At 40.0% G+C, this 24,468-nt stretch overlaps 2 protein-coding genes across 4 annotated transcripts in view; one reads left to right on the top strand and one right to left on the bottom strand.

Annotated features, from left to right (window-relative positions):
• The window catches only part of TWF2 (twinfilin actin binding protein 2), a 63,755-nt gene extending 49,230 nt beyond the window's left edge, over window positions 1-14,525 (top strand). The window contains exons 6-9 of the mRNA XM_026683548.2: window positions 8,319-8,444; window positions 8,599-8,749; window positions 9,575-9,696; window positions 10,136-14,525. Of these exons, the coding sequence (XP_026539333.1) occupies window positions 8,319-8,444; window positions 8,599-8,749; window positions 9,575-9,696; window positions 10,136-10,303 (567 nt within the window). The 3' untranslated portion in view covers window positions 10,304-14,525. The remainder of the gene's footprint in view (window positions 1-8,318; window positions 8,445-8,598; window positions 8,750-9,574; window positions 9,697-10,135) is intronic.
• Window positions 14,526-20,385: 5,860 nt separating this feature from the next.
• Window positions 20,386-24,468, bottom strand: part of LOC113422540 (hyaluronidase Ccc Hy-4-like) — a 48,234-nt gene continuing 44,151 nt past the window's right edge. For 2 of the 3 annotated variants that reach the window (XM_087954922.1, XM_087954923.1), the window contains exons 3-4: window positions 22,929-23,018; window positions 20,386-21,686 (exon numbers count right to left, since the gene is read on the bottom strand). In XM_087954922.1, coding sequence (XP_087811048.1) covers window positions 21,309-21,686; window positions 22,929-23,018 — 468 coding nt within the window. In that variant the 3' untranslated portion in view covers window positions 20,386-21,308. The remainder of the gene's footprint in view (window positions 21,687-22,928; window positions 23,019-24,468) is intronic. The other variant, XM_087954924.1, reaches the window with a different exon arrangement.

Below are 24,468 nucleotides of genomic sequence, written 5' to 3'. Positions count from 1 at the left end.
TTGGGGAGAGGGATAAGTGGTGTAGTATATAACATACAGTAAGTATTCCATCCCAGTGGCCAGCTTGTTCATGCATAACACGATCTATTGCCTGCCACTTCATTCAGGAGAAAATATTTTATTATTGAACTCTTGTATCTTCTCTTCACCTGCCCTCAGGATTCAGATTCCCAGGAGTCGTACAGTGAGATGGTAGGCTTGATCTTACGCATTTCTTCTCAGAATTACTGCTCTTCCTTGGAGCTTCTTTTCTTGCATGTTTTAATCCTAAACCTTCTACCCTCCAACCCTGAAGCATTTGCTTTTAAAAAAAAGTTCCTTCCTTTCTCTACCAGTGAAGCTGGAATCCTAACAATTTATAGATGCCTCTGCAAAATATATGTTGAAATGAGTTTGTAAGCAGTATGTATGGAACAAGTGTTTTATCTAAAAGAATGGGATTAATGACCCCTTGATTTGTACACTGCTGGACTAACTCAGCTCAACCAGAAAAAAGTTTGGAAGCTGCTTGGAAGCTTGTGAGATTGACCAAATTAAGACATAAATGAAATAAGATTGAGGCAGAATACATGGGGAAACCAAATATTTCTTGATATTTGCTTACAAATGGTCTTAACTATAAGTGCTGGGCTTTAAAAAAAAAAAATCTAAGGATATAGTTTGGGAATCGTACTAAATTCAAGGCTAATTGAATTAGTTCAATGATATGGAGGTTCAAGAGTGGCTTTTATTACTGTTATATGGTCATATTAGCTGGATGTTTGCTCAGTAATTCATGCCCCAGAGACATCTAGATTGGCATAATATAAAGCAGTCTATCTGAGGCTTTGAAAAACTTCAGCTGGTATAGAAAGTGGGCATTTCACCACAGGTAGTCCTCAACATACAACTGATCTTTCAAAGTTGACTGATCTTTCAAAGTTACAATGGCTGCTGAAAAAAGTGACTTGTGAACATTTTCCACAAAACCATTGCAGCATCCTCACGATCACGTGAAAGACATTCGGACACCTGACAACTGGCATGTATTTGTGATGGTTGCAGTGTCCCAAGGTGATCACCTTTTGAGACCTTCTGACAATGAGGAAGCCAGAGTCTCTTGACAACTGTGTTACTAACTTAACAACTGCAGTGATTCACTGAACAACCGTGGCAAAAAAAGTTGTAATGTGGGGCAAAATTCTGTCTTACTTAGCAATGAAATTTTTTTTGGCTCAGTTGTCGAGGACTACCTCTATTGATAGATAATTAGGTGTGTACGACCTATCCTGAGTCATCTGTTTTTCACAGCAGTACTTCTTATCAATTCATTTCCGAGTCTGTCCTAATACCAGTATGGTGTAATGGTGAAGATAATGGACTTGTACAAGGGATACCCTGGTCCAAGTCCACCTTTAGCCTAGAAGCTGAGACTTGGTGTCAGACGCTCCCTCTGAGCCCAGCCTATCTTGCACAGGCTACTATCATGAAAATAAAATGAAGGGAGGTTCTCATGAGCGATAAGTGGGATATGCATCTAACAAAGAAAGAAAAATGTAACAGTGTAAATGACCATTTTTACTTATACCAGTGAACTTTGTTAGTTTAATTATCAAACATAGAGGCCATCCACCTCACTAACAGAACAATATTTAAAGTCAGAAATATCTTGCTTCAGATTCCATCACTGTTAATATTTATGAAAGTTCTAAAGCTTCATTAATTTTTTTCCATGTATCTCCTGAATCAAGATTATTACTCTGTTGTGGGCTATTAATTTAGCTATATCTGGTTTTATTACTATGCAGGATGTTATAAATGCTGGTATGAAATTCCTTGTATCAATGTAGTCTTTTTGTGCTTTTATTGTTCTGCGTTATCATGTGGTACTTTAATATTTTGTAAGTTTTTGTTGAGTGGCTCTTGGGCCATAAAAACTGTCTGGAAATATTTTCAGTCAATCAAATCAAATCTATTTTTGGTTTTCCTCCTTGCATTTTAAACAATATTATTTAAAGGAGGAAAGCATTGTTGATGTTGAGTCCTGTGATGATGAGTGCAACTACAACAAAGGACTTCCAGTGCCCTCATTGTTGGACAAGTAGGAATCATGTGTTTTTGCTGATTTAGTGCATATCAGCTCTGCAATATCTATTCCTTCCTTCCCCTGACCAGAAGCACTGTAAGAATATGTGTGTGGATTGCAGAAAGATTTCAACAGTGGTAATCTGTAGACCCTGTAAACCCTGTACTATAGTCATATATCGTAATCAAAGTGGCATGCAGCACTGTCTCGAGGTACTTTTCCAAATAAAATGTATTTAGTGATACTGTTTTTTTAGCATTTGGCTAGTAGGCTGGTCTATATAAAGCAAAACTCTGCTTCAAGATATAAACATTTTTCAGCAGTTACATGTGCTTGGTCCAATTGTACTTGTACATGTTGCAGCATAGACTTTAAAAGCCATCATATTTAAGTCCAGGTAAAGCTGAATGTTTGGAAGTCATCGCAGGCAGTTGGATGCTCTGCTAAACAGGCTGTGTGGTTTATTGAATGATAACCTACAGCCAGACTCATTGTCTTCCATAAAGGATTATTGTTGAGTGTCCCAAAGGTACTTTTTCAAGAGGCAACTGGACTTTCTTGTTTTTCTTTGAAGACATTTTGCTTCTCATCCATGAAGCTTCTTCAGCTCTCAAAAAGCACTCTTTGAGACAGCCATCACCTGGACGACTGAGAATCTCCATAGATTGTTGTTAAGTATGAGTACATTTCAGGCTAGATGGAAGTTGGGCAGCATTTCTTTTGTTTCTGTTATAATATGATGTCATTTTCTTACTTCCTACTGGCAGATGGTTTTGGGCTGCTGCTGCTGCCCATTTGTGGTAGAATACCCTCATCCTGAGGAGGTAGGCCATGTTGCCTGCATTCTGTCTTCTGTTACGTTTTGCAGAGTTCTTTCCCTTCCCTTATTCATTTCATCATATTCTCCTTTATATATTCCCGGTTTACTTTTTATTAACCAAGTTCACAAACTTTCCCATTTAGGATCTGAAATCATAGAACTAAGTCCAATCAATGTCTGACTCAGTGCATCTAAAGATTATCTAAGGAGCCTTCTTAGACACGTTTCTCAGGTGGCTGGATTCAAAATAAAGTACATGTAAATCCAAGTTCTTGAATTTGTTGAGCTATTATGGTATATGTAATGGCTATTAAATATTATGAATGGATTTGAATCCTTTATCCCCAAGAAATGACTATAGGTGGTTCTAGCATTCCTTAAAAGATACCAAAATACAAGAGCCATAAAAGTACTGAGAAACTTTACATCGCTCTTGTTTCTTCAGTATTCTGTTATTGAAAGAATTGATGTGGCTTCATGTCCCCATAAACCTAATCTCTGATTATTATTATTATTATTTGGAGGACGAGTGCCCTCAAGTCCTTCTGGACTCCTGGTGTCTGCCTGGACAAATCCCTGCAGCTTTCTTGGCAAGATTTCAGCAGTACTTTGCCATTGCTTTCTCCCTAGGACTGAGAGAAAGTATCTGGCCCAAGGTCACCCAGCTGCCTCTGTGCCTAAGGCAGGACTAGAACTTACAGTCTCCCAGTTTCTAGCCTAACTACTACACTGGGTTCTTAAGCCTAATCCATCATTCCTTTATTGTATGGTTTTATGTTCGCAAACTTTTTTTCCTCTAAAGTGCTTTGAGAGAAATACGTTGTAAAAGATCACTTAAAGGACATTATGAATTTCTAATGGGGAAAAAAATAGGATTCCCTGCATTTCTTTTAGAGTAAACTGCACATACAGGTTGGTTTTTAAAAATCTTCAGTGACGTTTTTTTTTTTTTCCTTTTCCCATTTTCATAGTTTGTTTTTGTAAAAGCTAAATGAAGCCTTGAGAAGCTCAATGTTAAGTCTTAAGTGGTCAAGTGAGTTCATGGACGCACCCATGAAATTTTCCTAGTAATAAATATACAAGTGGTTTTCCTTTACCTTCATTTAATATTTTCTAACTTCCTGAAGTTGCCTATAGACCCGGAATTCCTTTGTAATCTCCCATCTAAGTACTATTCTTGTCTGACCCAGCATAGCTTTGAAACTCATGCAAGATTGGCAATATGATACTACTAACTGAGTTTTTTAAATCTTGAATTGCTTCCAAAGAATTCCACTGTTTTTACTGTGCTGATAAATTTGGCAAACATATACTACTAGTTAATTTACTATCATTTTTTATGTTTTGGTTGTTACAAAAATTCAAAAAATCACTTTATCTTACCATATGTATTGGAAAGCTTTTTTAAAAAAACTTGAAGAATCTTAGAAAATTTGTCAAAATTCAAAGAAAGAATCAAAACATATATTAATTTCTATGTCACACTGATAAATTCAGTAAGCCTCTTGGGAGTTCCTGGTTAATTACACCATGTAATAAATATGTCCATCCATGATGCTAGGAAGGGCTCCGTTTCTCTAAATTTTGTTTCAAGTGGGTGAGTCTGGATTTGCATCTTTTTTAGCTTCCACTTGTATTATTACAACCCCCATCTGATGATGGCTGCCTGATACAAAACCTTTCAAAAGATAACACTGATTAGAAATTAGAGCCAAAACTAGATTAGAATGGCAGATTACACCTCATTTTTCCTTTAATATAATGATTCAGACCACAAAATATAAAGAGAAAGGGTTGATGTTATATTCCTCCCTCCCAATGAAAATACTATTCGTATGAGAGAGATTTATATTGGCAGATAGAGGGGTCTTTACTCTGACATGAAGAACAGAGTGCTGGGAATTTTTAATTATGATTGTATCATGGGCAAAGCCTGAGGTACAATCCCTCCCTCCCGATATTGTGATCCTGTTAGTATTGTTTAGAAAATGAAGAAAAGTACAGCTATATCAAACACAAAAATGAATGTTTGGATTTGCTACCAATTTCTGTCGCTTCATATGCCTCCCGCATTGTTTTGTAGAGTTCTCTTATATATAATTGCACTCTTATGATCAATCCAAGGTTTCTTTTTTTTTAAAGTGGCAAGAGAAATATCTCTGTACCATAAGGTTCAGGTCGGAATACAGTTTCAAACAAAACTAAGCAGGGTCATGCCTAACCTAGTACTTAGATGGGAGAGGTCCAGGGTAGACCCCATCTGAAAGTTCGACCGTGAAGCTTTAAAAAACACCCTGGAAAAATGCATTGTCAACCCATGTTCATGTTGTTACTAAAGAAATTGATTAGGCCATGTCAATCAAACTCCACTCCAGAGCCCCAGTGCTAAACTAGTACAGGCCCCAATTTGTTATGGGGAATACTCAGCACGGACAGGAATTCAGCCCAGTGAATTTAGAAGGAAAGAGGGCAAACCAGCCATTGACCTTTCAACATAAAATGTATAATGCCTTCATAAAGTTCAACTCGCACTGTGTTATGACTATGAAAAAGGTCAGAATTCTGATCTTTATACTCATTTGCACTAAATTTCATCATCCTGGTACTTAGTGATCTTGGCTAGAAACATCCTAGAACGATTTCATTTGAGATAACCAATCGTTCACCTATTGCAGACCATGTCCATAAAAGTCTTCCCTGTCCTTTGGTCAAAGGTAGCAACTGAGGTTATTCAGTGACATCTTCCAGTTTAATCATTTACCGCTCTTTTCAGAACTATAAATAGTGCTTGAAATGGTCAAAAAGCATTATATCAATGCAGAACCTTTGATAATAATATATTGTTTTAATTTTGTTTCTTTCATTCTGAGACCTCCTACCTATTGTTTTCTATTGTTGTTTTTCAAAGATTCACAAACTCAATCATTATAATTGGTATCCACCAAGTCACCTCACTATCATGATTATTGAAAGCACAGACACTCAAAATTTGATGACCAGGGCACCTACTTGTAGAAACTATGCCATGCTTTGTGAGCACTACTTGTTATTCTATACAGCTGCAAATTATATATTTAATAATATAGAATATCAATAAAAGAGAATATTTGTAACTCAGGGTTGAGATGAGGGGTCCTTGGTGCCCTCTGAGCTTGTTTGTTTTCTTGCAGATGTTTCATTACCCTATCTAGGTAACATCATTAGTGACTGGCACTGGTGCTAGCATTATAAAAGTGTTTAATTTTTAAGAATGATACCATATTCATACATTATTGAGTCCTTGGTGCTCCCTGAGTTTGCTTGTTTTCTTGCAAACGTTTCATTCCCCTGATGATGTTACCTAGTTTGGGTGATGAAACATCTGTAAGAAAACAAGCAAGCTCAGAGAACATCAAGGACTCCTCAATAATATATAGCAATAGCAATAGCACTTAGACTTATATACCGCTTCATAATGCTTTACAGCCCTCTTAAGTGGTTTACGGAGTTAGCAATTTGTCCCCAACAATCTGTGTCCTCATTTTATCAACCTCGAAGGAAGGCTGAGTCAACCTTGAGCTTGGTGAGATTTGAACTGCTGAACTCCTGGCAGCCGGCAGTCAGCAGAAGTAGCCTGCAGTAGTGCATATTCTAACCACTGCGCCACCAAGGCTCTCCATATGAATATGGCTTCATCCTTAAAAAATAAAAAAATTTATAATTGGGTAAAATTTATCTTCTTTAGCATCATCTACAATAAATAGTACAATTTAATGTACGTATCATTTTGATATAGTTGTGTCAGTCATACGTTCTTCCATATAAATTAATCCAGACTATATCTGGGTGGAAATCTATAATTTTATTAAGGAGGCAAAAAAACCCGATCTAAACTGCTTCAGAACTTTTGAGGGTAAAAGTCTGTAAATAAAATAAAAATTACTTGGGATAACTGAGACTAGAAATAAGAGACTACACTATTCTAGAGACTAGAAGTAAACAATGCAAATGTTTCATATATCTGAAAGTGTCACTTCCAGCACTTGATGAAAAGTAGACCCTAGCAGTTCTATTTTACAAGTGATATTTTGTTCATTACTCAATGAAGCATGTGACCTAGTTTTTCTCCTCTACGAAGCATGAAACTAAAATCTAATGATTTTCCCTCTGTCGATTCTGTGTGGAGCCTATAAAGCTGCTTTTGTGCTGTTAATTATTTTAAGAAGAAAAGAATTATGCTGATGTTGCTTTTAAAATGTCATTCTTTCTCATCTAATGAATTGATTCTTGCCAGAAGTGACCCAAAGAGGTAGCTTTTAAAAAGTATGTATCTTATTTCGTATTAACCTCTTTAGCTTTATAAAATTGGGTTAATAGCTTTGATGAAAAATGCATTTCCTATTTTCCTTACAAGCTGCCATTCTAAAGGAAAATATTTTTTTCCCTTTGTAGTGCCCACCAGACCGTGTTTTTGTCAGTATCATCTCCAGAATGTTTATAACTCATATCTGAGATCTCTTCTGTTCACTTCCAAAATATGAAGCCTTCTTCTTCTGTATTAAGCCTCACCTTGCATTGGCCTAGAAAGGGCTCTCTTAACATATAAGTGCCTTTTTTAGAAATCTGAGAAACCTCCATGGACGGTGTGGATGGTCAAAAGATAAGTCACTCGCCCAAGAAGATTCTGTACACAATACAATCAAAGGCGTGTAAACGTGGATGTAGTCCCATTTAACTGTGGGGTTTACATTGGTGTAAAATGCCTGTCGGTGTGTACTGCATCTTGTATCCAGCTTTTCTGTTCATTCTTGCTTGGGCAAAGACAAAAGAAGGCAGGGTGGCTTTAACAGTTGAGTAGAGAATGGAATTTCAGCAGCTCATGTTGTAAACTACACTTGATGGATTTCTTTTTTTTCTTCACAACTAATAAAACACAGGAGTCCTTCTTCTTTGCATCCAGCCTCCAGCCTCACTCATTCTGGCCATTTCCTGCCTTTGTGGATTCTCCTTTCTTCCTAAGGCTAGAATCATAAACACACTTCCCTGGGAAACAGCCCCATTCAACCCAATGAACTTAATTCTATTTGGACTTGAGTGGAGAGTTCTCAATATCCACCTCAGTCCATCCCACCTCTCTCTCTCTCTTTTACAGATTTATGTAATCCGCACAAAAACACAGAAAGAAAGAGAGAGACATCCTTTAAACTCTCTAGTCCTACAGGGAAGGGGAAGGGAAGGAAGAGCATTACAATGGCTCTTTTCCTGAAAGGATCCCTACACTTCTGGGTGCTAGTCGCATGGTTTGTCTGTTACATCTCCATCTTTCTTGTGCCTCTCTACTTTTTCAGGGTTAACTTCCTTCGATGGGCGAAAGTGTAAAATAAATGCCAGGATGTAAAAGGAAAATACATGCAGGGTTTCACTTCAGTCTGTGTTTTGTGTCCCTGTTGCCAGGTCAAAACTGAAATCAGTGTAGAAAGCAAACATCAGACTCTCCAAGGCCTGGCCTTCCCTTTGCAGCCAGATGCACAACAAGCCATTCAGCTACTAAAGCAGAAGAAAATCAATTACATCCAGCTGGTAAGGGATTCTTTGGGGGCGGGGGGAGGGTGCTTTCAGTTTAATTGTCCCAGGTTTTGCTGGTTGCTGTGCATGCTCTGCTTGCACAAGTTGCGCTGTTGGAGTTTCCGTCTCATTGTTATATGTTTGTTTCCTCTTGCCTTTGTTTCAACAGAAGCTGAACCTGGAGCAGGAGACCATAGAGCTGGTCCACACAAAGGCCACAGAAATTGCTGACCTGCCTAGAAGAATTCCTCAGGATTCTGCTCGCTACCACTTCTTTCTGTATAAACACTCTCATGAGGGAGATTATCTGGAGTCAGTAGGTAAGCCGTAACCAAATCTACAGCCCAGGAAAGATTGCACTCCTCCCTTTGGACACGGAGTGGGTATTTTCATTACCCTCTAGAATGGTGTGGCCATCTGGGGAGGGAGTTTAAAACCTCTATGGTGGATTCCTTATCCAAGCGCCCTCAGTAATTGCAGTAGGTGAATCTCCTGGCACCCCCAATCTGGCTGGCTGGGAAGTTCCTTCACCTCTCTACCTAAGACTGATCTCTTCCGCCCAGCTCTGGAAAAACTCAAAAGAAGGATATTCCTACACACAGCCCAGAAATGCAGTGCAAAACTAAACAACTTCCTCTCAAAGGTGCTCTTTTCAAAAGAGAACTGGACACTCTCTCTATGTGTGTGTGTGTGTGTGTTTGTGTGTGTGTGTGTGTGTATATATATTCCCTTGAAGGAAGAAGTTTTGAAATATCTTTTTCCTCAAGGAGAAAAACATAATCCAGTTGTCCTTTGAAAAGAGCGCCTTTGAGACAACCATGACCTGAATGACTGAGAATCTCCATAACATGTAAACAACTTCATGCCAGTCCTAAAACAAAAGAGAGACTTGAATTCATAGCCCAGCTTGGGGACAGTTTTAATGAGAAATGCGTTTTTAAAATCAATGCCCAATTCATGTGCAACAGACTTTAGATATAACAAGAATTAGTATCATTTCATCCGTGTAATATATGAACAGTATACAAATGCAACTGTGTTTTATTTGTTTTGTCACATGCTACTGTCATTATTTCAACATGGGTTAGTGGAATTAATTTTACAAGGGCCCAGGAATGCCTAATCTTCTTTTTTCTTTCTCCTAGTGTTTATCTACTCCATGCCTGGTTACAAATGTAGCATCAAAGAGCGCATGCTGTATTCCAGCTGCAAGAGCCGATTGCTTGACTCCATAGAGCAAGATTTCTGCCTAGAAATTGCAAAGAAGGTAAGACTTTTGTCCTCTGGATTCATAAGCATCTGGAAGAAAAACCAATTCTCTTCCATTGTAAGCAGACTTTTAGAGTTTTAGCCAGTATGAAAGAGGGAGATATGGGGGATCTGAAGATTGAAGCAACCAGAGGTTGTTGGAAGGACATGCTAGAAACAGGTGCCCCCACAGCACGGACAACATGAAAAGTAAGATAAGACTTTAATGAACTCCTCTCTAAAGAGAATAAGAAATGTTCAAGTCCTGGAAATAAAACCAAAACAAGTTTAGAAATGGCCTTGTGAAGTAGGAGCGGAGCGGAGTAGAAGATGGAAAGCTATGAGGGAAGAGAAGTATAATGGAATACCGTTACTGAGAAGAAAATCCCAACCACAGTTGGCTTTCAGGTTCTCAGTGGCCAGATCTAAGACTACTTTTCCTTTCTCCTTTGTATCAGATTGAAATTGATGATGGAGCTGAGCTGACCGCTGAGTTCCTGTATGATGAGGTCCACCCCAAGCAGCATGCCTTCAAGCAGGCTTTTGCCAAGCCAAAGGGTCCTGTGGGCAAAAGGGGACAGAAGCGACTTATCAAAGGACCAGGCGAGAACGGAGAAGACAGTTAAACCCAGAGGATGGGTCAGCAAAGAGCTGTGAATGTCTCCCAGCCTCCAGCGTTGCAGCTCCAATCCACTTCTCTGCATTTGAGCCTGTCCACTGAACTCCAGAGCCTTTTCCCTACTTCTTTTCTCAAAGTCATGTCCATCGGTTTCATTAACAGGGTGGGAGGGTTGGAATCGGGGGACAGAGAGGAAGAGGAAGAAGACGGCATGCTCTTTTTTCTTTCCTTTTGCTCTATGGTGATATAAATCTAGGGGGAAAGGGGTACCGTAGAGCTTTTTGTTCTTTTTTTTTATATATATATTTCTTACAACAGATGCTCCTGTTATTGCTTCATCTTGTGGCCTGTTTTGCCTGGAATCTGCACCACTCAATGAGTTTTGTATGCCTCTCATCTGAAAGAGTTATAAACTTCTATCTTGGGTGCTGTGTGAACCCATCAAAGAGAGGCACTGTGTGTATGGTAACAGTAACTTAACGGCACTCCCATCCTGTCAATGTCATTCCCTTACCAAGGGAGTCTGTTTCCCTAGTATCTGATACAGTGATCAGTTGCTTACTTGGTTGAGGCAAAGAGCAGTATGTTCCACAGATTGTTTTTGAAGTAGGGTGGAATGGAGGGGATGGGGATAGTGCTAAAAAAAATAGTCAGATTTCCTCCAAAAATAGAAGTGTGTTGTTTGGATTTTAAGAAACTGTTTCCCAAGCTACCGAAGAAGTAAAACTCTCATTTCGCTCAAGAGTCCTGATAATCTCATTCTAGGCCTCATGTTTGTGGGGAAAAAAATACCCATCGCAAGTCTAGTGATGGGTTGGATTTCTCTTAAAAAGATGTTCTGCTTCCTTTCTGATTTGCAGAAAGCCAATAGCCTTTCTTTCTTCCCTGCCTTATGTCTTGATGGCTCATTGTGTGATGTTGCAGCCTAGGATAGACATATGGGCGATTAGGAACTGGGAGCATAATTGTCATACTGCCCTTATTGGCATCATTTCCACTGAACTACATCAAGATGGCCAGAATGGCTTCATGGGTAGCTCTCATATGCTTTCCCAAGTCGGGCTTTCCTCATGTGCTAGCTTGCAGCCCAACACAGCATTGATTTAACTGAGATCATCTTCTGACTTAACTGAGAAAGTAGAGTCCTTCCTGATCTGTTTTTTGCTTGTTTTTTGCCCATCCACGCTGAGCATCTAAAATAAAGTCGCTTGGTCTTTGGTCATCTCATATATACTCAATTTTTTGTCCTCATCCTAGATCAGAGGCCTCTGAGAGTTGAAGTCCACAAGTCTTAAAGGTGCCAAGTTTGGGGACCTCTGTCCTAGATCATGATCCCCAAACCATTGCATCCCCTTGTCATAGATCTTTAGTTATGTTATAGAGCTTTGCAAGGCCAGAGGAACATTAGCACATTCATTGATCGCTGAATGCTGATGGGCTCTATTTTTCACAGAATGTACTTTGCCCAGAGAACTGTTCATTCCATGTGTTAGATACAGTCTGCCAAGGCTAATAGTTTTAGATCCATGAAAACCAGGTGGAAAGAAAGGGATAGCCCATGGCATGAAATTGTTACCCATGTACGTGATGGATGGGCATTTGAACTGCCAAGGACTCTGGGAAGAGTCTTGATGATCAGCTTAGAAGACCACGATCTACTCACAAAAAGCTAGAGACACAATTGTGACCTTAGGATTGGGAGCTTCTGAAAAATCATTAGAGCAGGTGAAGTTGATATACATAATGAAAGTTCCTATGACCCCCAAGGAGCAGTTTATTGGCCTTTTATATGTCGTGCAAGCAGACAATTCTCTCTGAAATTGCAAGCCTTCCCCCCCAGCCCATAGCCCATAGTATGGTATTAGTATGGTGGCTTGAGTAGAGTAGTATTTGTGTAAGAACAAGCCTGGATGTGCTCTAGGTCACTCCCCGGTGGGACTGATCTGCCATTTAAGAAAGAAAGGGTAGGCTTTGCCAAATTCCAAGTATTCTGTATGGAGAGAAAAAAAAACGGAATCACAGATTCTAAAAAGAAAATAGAATCACAGATTCTTAAAATAAGACAAAATTCAGACATTCAGATCCAATCCCCTCCTCACTACAAGAATCCAGATGAAAATGTCTGTGATGGAAGTGGTGGTATGCGCGCCATCATTTCATGGATGGGGAAAAGTCTAAATGTTAAGTTTTCCTGATTTTTTTTTTTAAACTGTTCATCTTTTGCATCTTAGGTTTATTGGGAGTCCTTGGAACAGATGTCTTTATAATTGAAGTCTCTGTAGAGTTTAGAAATAAACATATATTGCATCCAGTATATAATTCTAAGATAATAATTAAATTCAAAGTTTGTCCTAAAACATGTTCAGGCAGCAAGATTCTGCTTTAAATAGGAATAATGCAGGGATCAGCAACTGAAACACAAAATTACAGCATAACACTGGTCAATGTACAACATTTCAATTTTGTTTGTTTTTTAAAAAAATGGGTGGTTCTTTGGACCTTTTGAAGGCTCTATATTGCTGATCTTTGGCACAATGATTTCTTTAAATACTTTATTTTTACTGTGACCAAATTTCAATCAGCTTAGCTAAATCTAGAGATTATGATGATGTTCCATAATATTTGGATTTGGACCTCTGCATTTTCTGCATCATATATGCAGAGATAACTTTGCTACTTTTATTTTAAGTTTTTGTTGAGAGTGCTACACTCTTGTAATAATACGATTTATCATTTTACCCTTTTGCCCCTAGGCAAATTTTATATTAAATTTGTCCTGTATGTTTTGTTCCATGTATAGCATTCTCCCCACCAATAAGAGGCAGCATACCTTTTTTGGTCCCTACTATATTTTGATGCAGAAAAACAAATATTTGCCATTCCAAAACTGATAACAGCTATTATTCTGATCCTGAACTCATATTTCCTTGGGTTCAGGATGAGATATTAAGCACACTTGGATGACTATGGTTGGCATTTTCCTTGTTTTCACTAAATGCATTAATTAATCCTTGTGATTCAAACAAATGGAGCAGAAAAGCAAGCAAGCAAGCACTGCCTTTGTTTTACATCTTTTACTCTACCAAATTAGTCTGAAATGATCCGTTTGTGGTATTAATGCCAAATATCACCGTGCAATGATGGTGGATCAGTCAGTACTCTCAAGTGCGTGACCAGTGGTTAAATGAGGACTGATCAGAACTTCCGTCAAGGAAAGAAGGCAAACAGCCTGCTTTCCAAGCTGACCTTCCACAACTCGCCCTTTCTCCTTCCCAATGCAACACAGGGAGTCACTCAGCCTTGCAAAGAGCTGCTTCTCAGCTGCCTTGTCTGATCTTAGCAGCTGCTGCACATTGTGCATACTCATATTGCTGGTGAATCCCTTTTCTTATTTGTTGACTGGAAGACCAATAAAATCAGTTACGCCCTGTGTGAATCACAGGGATCTGTCTACTCTTATCAAAACCGACTCTTCTCCCACCCTCGTCCTATTTTCTGATCCAGTCTTAACAAGTATTCCAGGGTAGGGAGTCTCAATATTCAACTAGACTCCAGAACTCTGTTTTCCTTGCGATTATGTGATCTTACAAACTTACCACCAACACGCTTGCCAAGTAAGCAAAAAAGTTCTACAAAAATGTAGAAATGACTCCCCATCCTGGAATCGTCTCCGTACCTATTAGCTTGGATCAGAATGTATCTTGCTATTTATATCCAGGATGAACACTTAATCAAAACTTTTATTAGATCTGACTAATACTACCAAATATTGAGTGATTGCAAGAACATAACATCTCATCATAGAAATAAAGTTTTGTAGGAGTCCCAAAATATTTTTTTAAGAATTATGTTTACAAGTAAGACCTTGCTAATACTCTTAATAACTATATTCCTTCCTGTGTGCCCACAATTGAAATGACAGTAGCTTTACGCTGACGTCTCTAACACACTAAAAGAATGTCTTAATTGACTACATGGTTAACACTGTAAGTAGTTTTCATTGGCCATTGCATTTAACTCGCTGCAGATGAAAAGCAAGCTAGGAGTGATTGTTTCTTTATCCATGCTAGTAATTTATCAAATCTTCCATAAGAATCAAGGTTTGGAGTTTGGGAGATGCACATTCCTGACTGGGCTATATGATGATGTAAATTTGGAAATTATGGGGGAGGCAGGGCATACTGTTTTGAATGCTGTATTTTCTAAAAATTAAAGTATTTTTAAAGCAACCTGTTTTGAGTATTTCTTTAGTAGACTGAGATGTCTGTGGATACAGTTGGCCATTCTCTTTATAAACAGCTATGATAAATTTTATGTCCCAGGAATTCATGGAAACTATTGTTACAAAGTGGTTGGAATTACCTTGTGAGGCCAGGCGGTTTGATATTCATCATGTGATTGTAAAAGAGGTCATGTCTGCAGATCTGCAATAAACCATGGATTTCCCCCTATTTTTGCACACTACATATATATAGGCTGCATTAGTGTGTTCACATCTATTCAAGGCCCTATCTTGGTTTGGTTATCAAGGATACCAAGATCGGTTTTACTCTCCAGGAACAAACATTGTTCCTTTGTTTTTATTTATTTATTTATTTTAGGACATTTATATTGCCTCCTATTCGCATACGGCAACTCAAGGCGGCTTACAGTATTTCGGCCAAAATACTGAAATCAAATCTGTAAACAGAATGTTGATTCTTAAATATCCAGCAAGGAGCGCTTCATTGCTGGCATTGTTAGCATACACAAACCAAAAGCCAAATTTTATGTAGAGTAACAGACTTGGAAGGGACCTCGGAGGTTTGCTAGTCCAACCCGCTGCTCAAGCAGGAGCCCCTATACCAGGTGTCAGCTTTGGAATCCTTATTCATCGCTGCAACATAGTCTGAGAAAGTGGGAGGGGGTGATTTTTGAGTAGCTCTAAGTAGACAAAATAGAATTCTTTTGTTAGTTCAAGGTCATGGAGTGTGGCGCAGAAATGAAAAGGAACTTTGGGATTGGTTCATGTGAGGTGATGATGAGAGAAAAGGGGATGGTTTGTAGTTTGGGACATTGTGGGAAGTCCAGGAAACTTTTAGTTTTGAAATTCCACAGATGTGCCAGGTGCTATTCTAATAAAGGTACTCTTGAGATTATGCTTGTCTCGGAGTTACTGATTGGAATGGAGGTTCCCTGGAATGCTGACACCAGGGGTGTCAAACTCATGGTGTCACAGGAAGCATCACAACTCCCTCCCCCCACCTGTTATCTAAACCGGGTGTGGCTAGCGTTTGATGCATCCGGCCCACAGGCCACAAGTTTGACACCCCTGCCTTATACCATTCTGGATAAATGTCTCTCTTCTTGAAAACCTCCAGTGAGGGAGCACCCACAACTTCTGAAGGCAAACTCTTACACTCGATGGGATTCAATTTTTTTTACTACTGGTTCTGTGGGCGAGGGTTGGTGGGCGTGGCAGGGGAAAGATACGGTAAACTCTCCAGTCAAAGGTGGTATTTGCTGGTTCTCCTAACTTCTCAAAATTTCCACTACCGGTTCTTCAGAACTGGTCAGAACCTGCTGAATATCACCTCTGGTTACACTGATTTAATTGTTCTCATTGTCTGGAATTTTCTCCTTATTTTTTTTGTTTGATGTCTCCTTGATAGTTTCCATCCATTGCTTCTTGCGGTGTTTCTCTCAGGTGCTTGGAGAATAGATTGGAGCCATCTTCTGTGACAGTTCCTCAAATATTAGAAGACTGCTATCATGACATCCCTAGTCCTTCGGCATTCCAGATATACCTAATTCCTGAAAATTGTTCATGTTTTAGCCTCCAGTCCTCTAATCATTGTTTTCCACGCTCTAGATTGCAAATATTTTTTTTATATCATGTTGACCAAAGCTGGAGACAATATTCCAAATGTGGTCTTACCAAAGCAGTACAAGTGATAGTAACACTTCTCATAATCTTGATACTATCCCTTTGAGGTGTTAATAACATGTTCAGTTAATTTCATTTGATTATGACTTACTGACAAATATATTTCAAGTACAGGTTTAAAACAGTGCTGGGATTCAAAAAAATTTACTACCAGTTCTGTGGGCATGGCTTGTGGACGTGGCAGGGGAAGGATACTGTAAAATCTCCAGTCAGAGATGATATTTGCCGGTTCTCCGAACTACTCAAAATTTCCACTAACGGTTCTCCAGAACTGGTCAGAACCTGCTGAATACCACCTCTGTTTTAAAAATGTCTTGTGTGCCAAGAAAGATGATATTTGCCAGTTCTCCGAACTACTCAAAATTTCCACTAACGGTTCTCCAGAACTGGTCAGAACCTGCTGAATACCACCTCTGTTTTAAAAATGTCTTGTGTGCCAAGAAAGATGTCTAATTTGCAGCTGAAATATAGCGAAGGCAATATTTATGCTGAATTTCAAAGCTGTGTAAGTTGCCCTTTTAAAGCATGGCACTATCTGGTCCTGAATACTAAAGACACATTTTGATCCATTCGTTTCTTCTTTCTGTGTATCAAATGTCATCACAACTTAATGATGGATTCAATTCAGTGTTCACAGCTGGTTCTCACACATTTTGGGGAAATAAGATAAACAAGAACCTCAAGCTATAATTCCCCCAAAGAATCACAAAAATATCCCTGTAAGAATTGTATTTATGAATTGGTTTTTGGCACAGATGCTCAATGCATTTGGGGGACGTCATTAGGTGAGAAACATTTGAGAAAGAAAGTTGTATTTGATTTACATAATTAGTAATGGACAGGATGAATATTCCAGAGCCTGAATTTTCTGTCTGGGATATATTAAAGCTAGAACTTTTGTGGGGTGGGTAGGCACCATGCACTTCATAATAAGCTGGTCACTTTGTAATTTAAAAGCAAAGGAATGTTATTGTGCCATAGCTAAAACTGAGTATTATGCCTCCAAATTAGTAGGCCACGTGGCATAATTCCCTTGCCCAGGATTGAAGTTAAGTACTTAATACATCAGATAGATCCTCACACGAAAAGGTGCAAGTAAGCAGCTTACTCAGTTGGCATCTCTGCCATCAGATGATGAGCCTAGATAAACATGATCTGCTATAAACAATCCATCTTTATTTAACATCCAGGTTTAATAGTAAGCCAAGAGCTGTCATTCTTTAAGAGAAGAAGAGGCTGGAATCAATTCTAATTCGTATACAAGCTGTTCATTTCAGAATTCCTGCTTTGAACAAAAACAGCCAATTAATTAGGTAGGGCTCTCTTATTTTAGGCATAAATCTATGTGGACCACTGCTAGCTTCATCAAAGATCCAACACGAATTCATAGGAAAAGGTTGGTCCAGGTAGTCCTTGACTTATGAGCACAATTGGGCCCAAAATTTATGTTGTTGAGGCATTTGTTAAGTGAGTGTTGCCATTTTACGACCTTTCTTGCCACCATTATTAAGTGAATCACCGCAGTTGTTAAGTTAGCAACATGCTAAGTGAACCTGGCTTCACCACTGACATTTGTCAAAAAGTTATCCTAATAAGAAATGGAAACAAAATATACTTGCACAAGATATATATGTACCCAGTCGACACACTGTATAAGGGAAGGATGGATTTGTTTTAAAATAAGAATAAAAAACTTAAAAAAAACTGAACAAAGGGGAAGTTTTGACCCACCTAGACTTTGTCAAAAGGTTGCAAAAGGGGATCACATGAGTTTGGGATACAGCAGTATAAACCAGTTGTCAAGCATCTGATTTTTTTGATCATGTGACCATGGGGATGCTACAAAGGTTGTTAACTGAAAAATGACCTTACATCACTTTTTTCAGTGATGTAACTTTGAAGGGTCACTAAATGATCTGTTATAAGTTGAGAACTGCCTGAAGTGGGTGAGCAAGTTGGTAGACATCCTTGCTTACAGAGAGTGGCAGGGTGTGGGAGCTGGATTAAATTTACAGCCCGGGCAGTGTGCAATTGTGCTCCCATGACACAACTGCAACTCTACATCTTTGCTAATGCTGCAGTTCAGTTCATGTTCCATGGATACCAGATTAGCATTAAGCTAATTTCCATTTCTGCAGCATTTCACACAAGGGCTCGATTCAGGCCGTTATAGTCATCCCAGCACATGAGCATGTGTGCATCTGATAACCAAGAATTTGCAGCCAGTGGCTTGTTTTCTTCCATGGATACATAGCAATAACACCACCACCCCTCCCCATCTGTCTCTGATAAAAACAGCATTACTGTTCTCCATCCTATGTGAACAAATGTATGCTTTTCTCCACACTTGTTCATTTCCTTGTTATTTCAACTTAGATTTTATATTTGAGTAATGTTTGTCATGGCATTTGTCTCCAGGTCTCTTAAAGCACAGAATGCTTGTACAGTAGGAGAGTTACAATTGTCCTAAGCCGTGGCACATGGAGATGATGGAAAATATTTGCAGCTCGGCTGGCAGATGTTGTTGTTGGTTTGTTCTCTGAGCTTGGTGTTGAATCAAGATGCTTCAATCGAAGTTCCGCTGATGATGTTTCCTAGCCTGGTGATGAAACACTCAGAAGCCAAACAGCAAGCTCGGAGAACAAACTACCACCCCCCGTATACTTTATTGTGTTTAGATCACAAATGCTGGTATGTATGATTGTAGTTATATAGGACGGGGTCCCCACCCCCAATCCATGGACCGGCACGCCAGAAACCGGGCCATGCAAACAAGCGAAGTCCCATACATGGGACATGAAGGCAGCACACAAAATCATGCCCCTTCTGGTGTGCGGAAAAACCTCTCTCCACAGAACAGATCCCTGGTGCCCCAAGGATTGGGGGCCGTTGATATAGGACAAGGCTGCCAAACTCCCAGTCTGTGGGCCGGATGAGTCATGCACTGGCCACGCCCAGTTTAGCAAAATGGGGAGAAGTCCAGATACGTCACGTGACTCTGCCGTGACGACATGAGTTCGACACCCCTGATATAGGATATATGAAATCTGAGTCAACACCAACAAAATGTCTAGGTAAAGGTCATTGTGTTGACATGACTACTCTCTTGAAGCTGCCATAACCAGCTTCAAATACAGCTTTTCCATCAGGAATGTGTGAGACCAACCCCAGAAAAAAGAAAATGTTTGGCAACCAGAGTTCAATGCTGCCTTAATGATTCCCATCTAAGCAGGAATGTTTAACCATTAATCCAATCACCTTTACAGGAGACAAAGGGAGATGTATTTGGGTTCTACTGGGTTGCAGAAATTTGCTGGTATGCAGCGGAGGGCCCTGGCTACCTGCAAAATCCTCCTTTGCCTAAGGGCCTTGCAAACAAATACTGCCCTGATCAGATGGATCGGCAGTAGAGAGTGAGCAGCCCTCGCTCAGTAAGTTGTGCTAGGACATTGGTGAAATCATGCTATGACTCATCCATTGGTACAGAGTAACTGCATAATGCATTGCACATTTCAGGGCTCTGGCATGATCCAAACTCTGCAGTCTGAATGTGCATTGAATTTCTCATCAGACACATTCACCCTGCAGAGCCACTCTATCTGCATTGGTCTCTATCGTCTGAATGTGGCTCCTTAGAGCAACAATGGGTTGCTTTTAAAAGCTGCAACCTTTTCCCTGAGGACCCACATATGTGTCAAGCTGATTGGAAACAAGGCCAGTTTTTCCTTGGGCAGGAATGCTGTTAAAGGCGAAGGCTGCACCTGCTAAACCTCTGCTTGTCAACCTAGAACAGGGTATCAAACTGGTGGGCTGTGGGCCAGATGCATCATGTGCAGGCCACACCCACCCCAGCTCTGTGAATGGGAAAACCATTACGAAATCCTACCTAACGTGACACCGCAAGTTTGACACCTGTGACCTAAAGTTTTCTACAGTATCTAGCCCACTTTTCCTCTAGATGTAGTATGTCAACCCCCTCCCTCCAATTTCAAATTTTAAACTACCCTGTGATGTAGGTTGAGCTGAGGGAGAGTCTGAAGTATCCCAATGCTTTTAGAGGAATGGCAGAGATGTAGCAACAGTAACAGTATACAGTACAAAGAGAGGAGGAAGACATTAAAGGTTTGGTTTTCAGGACAACAAACAGCCATGAGAGTCAACTCATATAAATCAAAAATGTTCATGACTGATCAAGATGAAAGATATTTCTAGCTTCCAGTACATAGCATTACAAAAGAGTGAAGCGCCAAGGCACTGAGGGTCACATGAAAAATATTTAATTTAAAAAAAATTAAGTTTTCTCTCCTCCATTCCTTGATAAGAGAGGTAGCCTGACAAGTACACATATTTACCTACATACATATTTCAATTAAACAGCACCAATCACATTTTGGAGGACGCCTAGCTGGTTCAAGTAGGAAAGGTTTGCTCTGTATATAAATAATGTGCTTCGATCGGTTTTGATTCAATAAAAGGAAATAGGAAATTACGGTCTTTGTCACAGTTTAGGAAAACGTGCACCTCAAATATTAAGGATGCTTGTATGCTGGTGAGAAGTTTAGAGAAATAAAAAGAAAATTATTTGTTGTGTATTGTTGGGGTAGGAACGAAGTGTTTGCTGGAGAAGTGAAAAAAGAAAAACACAAATCCAAATGGTTGTTGTGGTGATGCAGTTGCAGCCACCTTCTTGACGTTTTTGAAATCCCCACCCAAAAACTTCTGGGTAGAAAAATCTGTGTACTTCCCCAAGGGTTGAACTTCAGCTCCAATAATCCTTCATCGATGGCTGAGAGATATACATGAGCAACCTCTGGAGAGCCCAAGCAGCCCATCCCTGGGGTATGGGAAATCCTGCATAGATAGTGAACGGTACTAGGACTAATCCACACGTGCCAACTTTCCCAGTGAACCACCACAAGAGAAGGACATCCTGGGAAGTCAGGGAGAGTTACAGCAACTCGACAATGCCTCTTATCACCCAACATCATGCCCATGCCTTTCTTCTCTGTCACACGGAAAGATACAGGATTCACTTTACAGCATTGGCTTCACAATATTCATATTTATAGCAACTAGTCCAAATGGCTCATAAATACCTTATCCAAAGTACAGACAAAACTGTGCCATAAATGCACCAACTGTCTGCCCACAATCGCACGCTGTGCCCCTTGAAAAGGCACCTTTTGCCACTCCATCCCTTGTAGCAATGACAGGCAAACTCCTGTTCCATCTTGACCTTCTGCTGTTGGCTTAAAGTCCTGTTTGCCAATCCTGTTTGAGTGGAGATGCCCTCCATAGGGTTAGGACCAAGGTGTAAATAAGCATCAGAGTCCATTCTCCGGCGAATGCAGCGGCCATGATTATTGCAGATATGACGGCTGCAGAGCTCAGTTGCCCTGGTCACGTTGACAATATATGGGCCTAAAGTGCTTGTAAGATACTTGTGAATCTTTAAGCAATTGGTCTGTAAGAGAGGGGAAGATATACATTAAGAAACATAGCAATTAATTGATATAAATCGGGAGAAAAATCTGCTTGGCTAAGGTTGACTCCATTTTAGACATAAAGCATTCTAACAAGGGCTTAAGGAGAAAGTGTTTTCGGCATCTGATTTTCTTGTCTCTGAAGTAGGTCTAGTTGTCTAATCTTAGGGTAAGGAATTTTAAAAAATGATGTGATCCCTGGAATACCTTTCTTGGGGGCTACAGACTGAGGAAATCCATAGGATTACAGTTTTAGAAAATCCAAATTGAGATCAGGATCCACTGACAAACTACTTGGAAACACTTTTTATTTATTACATTTCTGCACTGCCCCAAAATGACTCTGAACAGTTTGGAGAAATTGCCAGCCTTAGAACACTTCCCTTGTTCTACAAATGAGAAATCTCAGAAAGGATATTGTTTCTCTTGTGTTGTTTTATTCATGCATTAATGTACTAAACTGCACTAATACAGTTTAGAACCTGTAATAAAAGGTGGTCAGCCTAACACTTCAATATTCCTTTAAAGGCCAAATTCAAGGCAAGCCTGCCCCATGCAGCATTCTTACCAAGGGGAACAATGGGTCTTGGCTGTACCTCTTGAAACAATTGGCAGAACTCATAAAATGGAATATTTCTCTAGGTAAAACAGATCCCCCATGCTTCTTTGTCAAGAAACAGAAGAACAAGAAACAGAAGACCATAATTATTCCTCGCAGTATCCTTCTATCTATGATGGATATTTAATTTGTTACAGAATAGCTGCTAATGATGCAAGGCTTGCCACGAATGCTTGAAATAGTATAACCCAGATGCAGGATGTCACTTCAAAGCGAAGGATTAGTCCAAAGGTGCATAACCAAATGTTGCTGAACTACAATTACCAGATTCCTTCACCATTAGCCAGCCTGATAGGGGCTGCTGGAAGATGTAACTCAGCCACATCTGAAATGTGACACCTTGCCTATCTTTAGATCAAGTCAAAAATATTGATTCCCCCCCTCCCCAATTTCTCACTAACACTGGTTTTTAAATATCTGATGACCCCTTTATTTATTGTAGAAATAAATTGCATTGCATGCAAATTGATCTAAAAACTACCAGATAATAAGAAGTACATACAGGCTCAGGTCTATCCTCAACACTGTGGCAAGTAATGAGCAAAAACGAATTGAAAAAGAAAGAATAAGAAAAGAGGATTGGAGAGTTATGGAGCTACATTACCCGGTTCCGAGAATATTCTGCGTCTCCCCAGAGCACAAGGCCATGAGCACCCATGGCCGCAGCCTGCCCTATGGTGTACACCAGGTCTGTCTAGAACAGCAAGAGACATGCAACATCACAAAGAAATTAGCAGCAACAGGATTTAATCCTCCTTGCCCCCTTCTAAATTTTAGATATTTTTTTTATATGCTGTTTCTACATTTTAACATTTTATTGTCTACTGTCCAGAGTCACTTTCTGAAGAAGAGGGACGGTTCAAAAACGTGAAACAATAAACAAACTAGGAAGGAAGGAAGGAAGACGCAGAGACATTTCTGGTGAACCTCTTGCCATTTGCTTTGTGAACACCTGCTTCTAGAATTGTTCTCTAGTCATGTGATCAGATTCCCCCCCCCTCAAAATGTAACCATTTACAAATCACATTACTGGATGCTGATGATTCCACGATACTGGAAGTTTTAAAAACTCTTATTTTTCTATCTGTTTTTTTAAACTGATCTTATTTCTGAATCCTTAGGACATTATGGTAACCTCTTCCATGAGGAATGAAGTCTCTTGAATTAAAATTCTTGTTCCAGGACACACAAAAAATGGATGCAAGTTGTCAGAAAGAAAGTTCCGCTTCAATAAATGCTTGTGGGAAAATTTCCTAACACTACAAGCAATCACTTATCCCTTCATGGGATATATTCAATCAGAGACTGGGTACTTATCTGTCAAGGATGCTTTAATTTTGACTCCTGCACTGCACTTGGTGTAAATAGCCCTTCCCAATTGCATGATTCTCTACACCAAAGGTGTGAAACTGGAGGGCCGCAGGCCGGATGCATCATGCGCAGACCACGCCCACCCCCAGCTCCGCGAAGGGGAAAAAAGTCATGATATGTCACATGACGGCAATGTGATGTGGCAAGTTGGACACCCATGCTCTACACCAGGAGTGTCAAACTCAAGGCCCACAGGCCGGATCCAGCCCACGGGTTGCTTAGATCTGGCCCACGGGGTCACCCTGGAAACAGCAAAGAACTGACCCGCAGTGCCTCTGCCAGCGAAAACGGAGCTTGGAATAGCCACAGACGGCCCTCCTGAGCTCCGTTTCCTCTGGCAGAGGGCTGCAGGAGGCTGTTGTGGCCAAAAACGGAGCTCGGGAGGCCATTTTTGCTGGCAGAGCGCTTGGGCGACCACAGGTACCCACGACACAAATGATGTGAAGCTGGCCACGCCCCCCCAGCCCCCCCCCAAGTTGAAACACACCCCTGATGTGGCTCTCAATGAAATCAAGTTTGATACCCCTGATCTACACCATTCTCTCAATGAAGATATGCATGAAAACAAAGCTCGCGTGGGTTTGCCGTGTGGAAACAAGGGTTGGGAAGAAGGACTATTCCTAGCACAGTAAGAACTTCCTCCTCTAGTTCTCTTCCACATGAATCTATGACAATAATCCTAAGCAAGGCATTTCCTTTTCTGTCAATCCATCTCAGTGGGGGCGGGGGGTGGACCACAAAGATCCCTTTCTTTTGCTCCATTCCTCCCCAAT

Source organism: Notechis scutatus, chromosome 2 (assembly GCF_049901735.1).
Source record: "Notechis scutatus isolate UNSWTSFEM ecotype Mainland chromosome 2, rNotScu1.2, whole genome shotgun sequence".
Taxonomy (NCBI): domain Eukaryota; kingdom Metazoa; phylum Chordata; class Lepidosauria; order Squamata; family Elapidae; genus Notechis; species Notechis scutatus.
The sequence above is the reverse complement of the archived record's forward strand: the minus strand, read 5'-3'. Positions and strand labels throughout refer to the sequence as shown.